General features: G+C 39.6%; 1 protein-coding gene across 1 annotated transcript in view; it reads left to right on the top strand.

Annotated features, from left to right (window-relative positions):
• The first annotated feature begins 3,290 nt into the window (after positions 1 to 3,290).
• The window catches only part of LOC310934111 (actin-binding LIM protein 1-like), a 22,008-nt gene continuing 16,859 nt past the window's right edge, over positions 3,291 to 8,439 (top strand). The window contains 3 exon segments of the mRNA XM_083897757.1: positions 3,291 to 3,428; positions 7,211 to 7,394; positions 8,126 to 8,235. Coding sequence (XP_083753883.1) covers positions 7,246 to 7,394; positions 8,126 to 8,235 — 259 coding nt within the window. The 5' untranslated portion in view covers positions 3,291 to 3,428; positions 7,211 to 7,245.

Here is an 8,439-nt window from a genome sequence, read left to right as displayed (position 1 = left end):
CTTGGGTTGTCGTCGTCGTCGTCGTCGTCGTCCCCCCCGTGCGACACTCTAGAGACATGTTAAAAATAGTAGCTCAGGAATAGAAGCAGGCTCACGGAGAGTTTTGCTGGCACCACATTAGTAGTAGAATATACACTTTAAAGCTTATCTTATATTGATGTTGGATAGAATTAGTATGTGTCATGTGAAAGGTTTATCATTGACCCACTGCGGATAGCAAACATTCTTCAGACGTTGATGGAGACCAGACCAGCGTTTCCTGAAACAAAGACTCCTGCAAATGTCACTAGATGTCTTCTGTCATGGGCTTTTTTTCCCCCTCCACTGACAGTTTGATAGCAGTCTTAGCAGGAAAAGCACAGGTGTCACTGATAACACTAACTATGGCTCTGTTCTGTTCAAGTGGTGAGGACAGTTTGACAGTGAGCCAGCCTGCAACCCTCAAACTGAGGACGCTAAATGGATCTCGGCCATCAATAATTTGACTATGCTGTCGCCTTTATAGAATTATCTGCCGTGAAAGGGGCCTTTTGTAGAAATGCTGGCCTCACTAGGTCAAGCATATGATGTGGTAATAATGTATGTCAGTGTTGTGTTGCGAGCTTGAGGCACATTTAAAAAGTGTTGAATAGTCGTAATTGACTGCACCTTTTGTACTTTTTAAAGAATGCGAAATCAAATCCTCAGAGTGTTATAATGTGTTAGAAACAAAATAAACTACCTTGTCGTAAATATATACTACACTCTTAGAAATAAAAGTGCTAAGTAGAACCATATACGGTTCTTCGGCTTTTCCTCTTTTTGGTTCCAGGAACCCTCATGTTACCAAAAAGCCCTTTATACAGGAAAGGGGTTTTAAAGGGTTCTCTGGAACCATGAGTGTTACCAAGAACCCTTGAAAAACAAATGGTTCCAGGTAGAAACTCAGCCCTTGTAGAAGAGTGCAGAAAGATTCCATTTTCAACAGTTGTTGAAAATGGAATCTTTTTTCCTCCGTGTCATGAGATATAAGTTTAAGAATGGCTAATGATACAAAAAAGTTATTGAGCATCCAACCTTTACTTTGTGTCTGCGCTGCACTGCAGTGCATTCATTTTTTTCCTTGAATAAAACAAAGTGTAAATTACAGTTTTTATCATTTTGCTAACAAGCTTTGGTCAATACTGAAGCTACATTTTTTTAAAACTCCTCACAGCCTGCATCACCAACATGAGTCTCTTCTCCAAGACTAAACCTACTTTCTCACTCAACCCAGCATACATGTCTCACTCATGAAGCAAACACTGTCACTCTTAGCACACTGGACTACAGAATACTAACAACAGAGGGCATTACATAAAAGACTTTTTTAGATAAATCAATGCAGCAAAATCCCAAAACAAGACGGTGTGGCTGCAGCAGAATGTGTTTCTGCTTTGAAGAAAGTGTGTTATCATTTGAAACATGCTGCTGCAAAAGAATAGGTGGTGGTGACTGAGGAGAAAAGAGTTTCGGTAACTGTTGTCACTGAATGCATGTTGTGTCAAAGCAATGAAAAGTGACATTGTCACAGTTTGGTCCTTAACCCTAGAACCCACAAGAGTTAGCGATGGATATTTTTAGGTTAGGGTTAAAATGGCCTGTGTTTGTCTATAGAGGTGCAAAGTCACACAGAGAACTGCTGAACCTCACTGTCACAGTTGTCTGGTTCAACCAGAGATGACTCATCATCCTGCTGAGCGTAATCTCGTCAGCGACACCAGGGAGACAGATCCTCTCTCCCTCCCTCACCACCTCCTCCTCAAATACCCACATTCTTTTCTGCTTCCCTCCAGCAATCCTGTCTTCACTGATTTCACTGTCTCAGTGTCTTTTTTCAGTCCAAACAGTGCACATCCACATCCAAAATCAACAAAATCACCAATCATCAAAAGCTGGTGTTATCTTGAATTCCTTGGATGAGGTAATAATGAGTAGACCGGTGCTCTTTCGTGTCCATGAAAGTTAGTATAGGATGTTTTACGTGGCCTCCGCGGGGGGGGGGGGGGGGAATCCTACACTACTGAAGTGTCTCATTAAAAAGCAAAGTTCTGAGGACTGGGCATTATTTCTGATTTGATTTTGCAATAAAGTCATTGCACTCCAAGCAAGGCCAAGTCATCAATAATCCAGAGTAATGGCTTTGTTTGGAAGAGCATTGATTAGCAATAGTGCTATTTCTGTGCCTTTGGTGGTGTCTAGTTTAGCCTTGAAGACTATTGCCATGTGTGTGTGTGTGTGTGTGCGCACGTGTTTGTGTGTCTGTCTTTGTTTGAAAAGGAGAAAGAAAGTGGAAATGAGAGGATGATAGAAGGAGGCTGTCGGAAAGATCCAGAATATGAAAGACAAAGCTGATTATTTGTCTCATAATAGTTTCACATGAATGTCTGAACGGTCAAACTTGTCTGTGACATACTGTAGATATAAACATTGTCATGGATGGAGCTGCATAGAAATAAGTTGAGCAGAGTTCTTTGTCTCATATTGGCATAATACCTCACATTATCAAAGTGATGAATCAGATCAAATGTCATTTTAATACAGGTTGTTGTCACGTTACTATCTTCAGGGACAGCAGTATTATGACTACTATTGAAGACACTTCCTTGCAGTTGCATTGAGGATGATCATTTTCCACTACTGACTTGTTTTTGGGGCTATGTGACTTTTTGTCTTGCACCATCAGATGGACACCAGAAGTTATTAAATTAAGGTTGACATTACTAAGTATTGGGTGGAAAACCGTCATATTTAGATCCACTTCAGATGACTTCTATTCACTCTTTATAAACATGCCATCACACTTAACTAATTCCCTAAAGAGGTTAATAATTTAACTTTGTTTCCAACATGGTCAAAATAAATCATTGTGGTACAGGGAAAGTACAGACCGTAAATGGACTAAATAATTATTTCCCCTTGAATATGACAGCACAGTAAAGTCAATAGTGACATTGATTGAATCAATACTCTTTTAGTGCACCCACCGTGTAGAGCACTGCTCAGCATTTTGACTCTCCAGCCTTCACTGATCAACACAGGCTATATTTAGATCGCAGCCTGTCTGGGCTGTGAACTCCACGTTGAACTGTCTTTTTCATCCTGACAGGCTCTTAGCAGTTGGTCATCATTATCTTATCTTGTCTTGATTTTTAAAGGTTTGTGTGTGTGATGCAGCAGAATCGGGTCCTACTGCTGTAAGTGACCCCCAGATATCAAAGACTCATCCACAACATATCACAGTAGTAATGCCTATGTCTCCTCTGTCACAGTGGCTCATGCACAGGACACACACCATCACTCCACAGAGAAGCCCCTGATCCAGTGCTACAAGTGTGGGGAGCCATGTAAGGGCGAGGTGCTGCGGGTGCAGAACAAGCACTTCCACCTCAAGTGCTTCACCTGTAAAGGTATGTTGACAATGCTGTTGATGAATGACGACGAAGTATTTCTACTGTTTACATTTGTATGGCCACGCGGTGGAGCACGTGCTTAGCACTGTTGCCTCACAGCACAAAGATCGCCAGTTCAGGCCTTTCTTTTTAGAGTTTGCTAATTTGCATGTTCTTGCAATGTGAGCGTGGATGGTTGTTCATCTGTTTACTCTGCGATGGACAAGCGATCACCCTGTCAGCTGGTATTTGATTTGATTTGAAAGTTTATTTCAACTTGGAAAACAACAAAAAAAAAAACAACGAAAGAAAAGAAACATCACTTAAATTTAACACAAGTTGACACATGAGAAGTGGGAATAAGTCTACACTAGATCCCACCCCTTTTCAATTATTTATATGGTTATCCTGCTTTATTAATAATTAGTGGTAATACTTCTACTACTAATAATTATAATAATTATATTAAACAACTAGATCATTACATAGAGAAGGACACCAAAAAAACACAGAAAAGAACCAATTTGAACTGAACATAAATGAATAAATAAATGGATACTCAGTAATATATTTTATATACATTATATATATATATGTATATATATATATCACTCAATAAATAATATATTATGTAAATAAAGAAATTAAACACCCTCCTGTGACTATCGCACCCTCATCTCTGTCCCTGTATTCTGTGTAAATATGATCTTTATATTTTATTACAAAGTTTATTTTAACTCATCACCCATACTATTCCATATTTGTTCACCAGAGAATTAAATTAATTTGATGAATGAATGAATTAATTTTATCTACTCTTCTAACCCTAACCTTCTGCGACCCTCATGTGGAGGATAAATCGGCAGACAATGAATAAACACTATTTACAGTTTTTTTTTATATAAGCTCATTAAATATCTGGATTGGGATGGGAGTTTCACTATTGTTTACTCATGCAGATGATCAACAACCCTTTTGTAAATAAGTCCATAGCAGACATGTATGTTTTCTGAACAGGAGAAGAACGTGGGGGTTGTGTGAAAACTGGCAGCTGATGTGCGAATTTTTAAAAAATTCATTGCTAATTTGATATTGTCACAATAGTCAGTCATTTGCTTCCTTTCATTCGGGACATGCTGCTCACTAAACAACAGTTGTGTGTTTAAAAACACGACTGTTCCCTATGATAATGTGCTCCAGAGAAGTACGATATGTCAGTTATAGCTACAAAAGCTTTTTCCATGACTGTCCCACAAACCATCTGAATCACACTGTTGTGTAGATGCAATACAAGTTGCTAAGGGCCACAATATCCCGTCTATCCTCCGCTAATGAGATAGGATTCATGGTGACATGACTCATTTTAACTTCTCAGACCAACATACAGGTCAATTAAAATTCTCTCCACTGTTATGGAAAGTGAGCTAAAAAATCATTCTGCATTTAATCTCATTACTGAGGGATTCCTGACATTCTGGCATGATTGTGTTGCGGCCGCCCACGTCTGACCAGGCAGTTCAGCTCTTGTAAAATAAACCTTTCCCGATCGAGCCCTTGTAGATAATCTGACTGTAGTACTGTTATAGTTAGCTTAGTTCAGCGAGGGCCCAGAATAACACGAGCAAATGTAGAGATTAGTTTCTAAATCTGTCCTCTAGCTACAAGTGGGTATGGGGCCGTACCTATGTTCCCCAGGTCCTATGTTCCCCGCTTTGTATGTGACCGGGGAACATCGAACCCTTTTTCTAAAAAAAGGTTCTTTGTTCCCTGCTGTTCATCAAAAGGGTCCTATGTTCCCCTGTCACATACAAAGTGGGGAACATAGGACCTTTTTTGGGAAAAACAGGGAACATAGGTACGACCCCATATATATATCTATCTATATATATATAGATAGATAGATATAGTGTGTGTGTGTGTGTGTGTGTGTATTTTAGTCCTAGCTTTAAACTTACTTGCACATTCCTTAACAGAGATACAAAAAAGTATCTTTGTGCGCATGTTTATCTCCATGAAATGCACAAAAACATGAATATTTTTATTTTCCCAGAATTAATTTTGGTTTATTTGCATAAGTTTGACCCTATTAGGTTTCCAAAAAGCCCTTTGATGTGATGGCCTGCATCTGTTTGAAAAGCAAAGGTGGTTTGACATTATAATCAAAGGCCAACGAATCCACTTCTGGTTTTCCCTCCACTCAGTTAGCTTACAAGCTAATCTCATCATCCCTCAGCCCTAATGCAATTAATTCTGAATCTCTCCCTCACTCGCTCCCATTCATCCCCAGGATTTGGATTGGCTCATTGCATAAGAATGATTATGTGCGCTTATCACAAACCAAATCAAATGTTTCTACTCTACTTCCTCACTGTCCCCCCCCCCCCCCCCAAAAAAAAGACTTTTCAAATTCCCAGGCTCACGTGTAGGTGCTTTAAAGTGGACCGTTTGATACGTGTAAACAAGAAAATACAAATGTCAGGTTACTTCACACATGGTTTATTCAGAGACAGGTGCGTAGGACCACAGCCACAGGACTCGAAACAACCAACAAAAGATTCCGCACATTGTTTGTACCCCTTGAATTGATACTTTTCTTTCCCAGCATTTCCGTGCTTTGACTTTAATTGTACATTTATTCTGGAGGTCTGTATGCATATGCGATGAAACGTTAGCATAAATGTTGCCAGCATTTTTCGTCATTGTAATTAGGGACACACTAAATCTGAAATGTGCAAAATAGTGATATTGGATTGTACCTTGTGTTTTTTTTCTGGTAAATTAGTAACACTTTTGATTAGGGAACACATATTCACCATTTGCTAGGTGTTTGCTAACATGCATATATGTAGCATACTACTACTAGCCCTTTATTACTAAATATTAAGCACATATTAACACACATTATATAGGAAAAATCTTAATCCATGTCATAATAGAGGTAGAATAAGGTGTTAATACATGCTTAATGATTACTAAAAAAGGGCTAGTATACTTATATGTGTAAGTAAGCACCTAGTTAATCGTGAATATGTGTTCCTAGCATTAGCATTTTGCGCAAAGTACTTTTGCTCTCTTGGCTTTAGAAAAAAGCGAAAAAAGAGAAATAAGGAGGAAAACATGAGGACTTATCATTGAAAATAGACTCTATGACGTCTTAAAGGTGGCTAATACAGGGTGGATTGGCAAAGCAAAAAGGTTTCATACAACCAAACAACAAACCCCCGGCCTTCATTCTCATGTAGCTTTTGTTTTTCCTTAAGAACTGACAATCTTTCATGTAATCAGATCAAAACACAATAACTCATATCTTACACTTTTAATTGTTCCCTAATATGTATTTCTTGGGTTTGAATGGACGGAAGTTTTGAGTATTTTGAGTTAGCTATCTTCAGAAGCAGATCAAGGCTATTTCCTGGCCCAGACAATTGTATAATTGTTATTGCAATTGAAATTCAACCGCCACATTAACAATGACAGGACTTACATTAGTGCTGCTGATGAATTAATGCTAACATTCACTGCAAAGTTATTTTCGGTGGGAGAAAGTTAAAAGTTTCCATCTGTAAACACCACTCATGACAGGATTTCGCCTCATATTGTAACATATAGAGCTGCAGAAAAAGAAATTCAGCGCTTTTCCTTGGCTCTCTGGATTTCACAGACTTGCAAGTCCTAACAAAGCCAGTGATGCGTGTTAGAGTTGGATTGCTTGATGGTTGGTCGCTTTGTGTGTTATATGGGCAGTGCAATAAATGACCTAACTTGCAGAATGCCACTGTGTGTGTGTGTGTCTTGTGCAGTGTGTGGCTGTGACCTCGCCCAGGGCGGCTTCTTCATGAAGAATGGAGACTATCTGTGCACCCTGGACTACCAACGCATGCACGGCACCCGCTGCAATGGATGTGGGGACTTTGTGGAGGGGGAAGTGGTCACTGCCCTGGGCAAGACTTATCATCCTGCCTGCTTCGTCTGCACCATCTGCAAGTGAGACATCCACTCGGCATCATCATTAGCTGATGCACCACAGACCAACAAAAAGGCGCTTCGCTACTGGGAATAATTGAATTGCAAAATAGACATTGTTGCCATGTGCTCCAATGAGCATTGAATTCCTCTGGAGAAAGCAGAGGCCTAAATAATGACTTAATGGGAGCACCTATTAGGGCATTATCACATTTGAATTTGGACTAAAAACAATGTATCCATTGAAAAAAAGACCCACATTTTCCACATGTTTTTATTATTAGTGGGATCCCTGCAAGCAAAACCACTATATGTTGTTCTGCAGTAGCCATTTTTTTTGTCCATTGACTTGTTCAACATACTTCATGACATTCACAGAGTTTTCACAGTTACTCTTTGAGCCTATTCCAGAATTTTACAATGGTGCGTTTTGTGTGAAAGGTTGATCTTTTAGGTGGATGGAGAGGTTGTTCAAATTCAGAAATTAATTTATTCAACTTGCCGGTAGAGTTCACAAAAGTGTGACCACCAATGCACAGAACCATCTAACTTCTCCTTAGACCACAATACGTACCTATCCCTATGACCTATCCCACTGCTGGGCAAAAACACAAAAGTACCCTATTTAAAAACTGCATTTTCTCAGCTGTTTTTGATTCTACAGTAATTTGCCACATCAGACACTCTTCCACTTCCACTTTCCACACATCTCATGTCTTGCTGACCTGTTGTCGATGTCACTCTGCTTACAGACGACCATTCCCTGCAGGGGATAGAGTGACCTTTAATGGGAAGGACTGTCTGTGTCAATACTGTGTCGAGCCCATGTCTCCAGGACCAAAGGACATCCTGGGCTCCAGTAGTAAGTGGACAATTAAGTTGACTAATTCAAACATGTGCACATGGGAGACTGCACATGAGGGCATCTTTTTGCAGTAAAGGTGTATTAATTGAAGAAATCAGAAAAGTATAAGTGTCTGGAAAATCACTTTTTCACAAATGATTCATACATGACCTTTCAAACCTCACCCCAACCGGTCGAGGCAGATGGCTGCACATCTTTGAG

This window comes from Microchirus variegatus, assembly GCF_963457635.1.
Source record: "Microchirus variegatus genome assembly, chromosome: 11".
Lineage (NCBI taxonomy): Eukaryota > Metazoa > Chordata > Actinopteri > Pleuronectiformes > Soleidae > Microchirus > Microchirus variegatus.
Note: the sequence above shows the minus strand (reverse complement) of the source record. Positions and strands in the feature narration are given on the sequence as shown.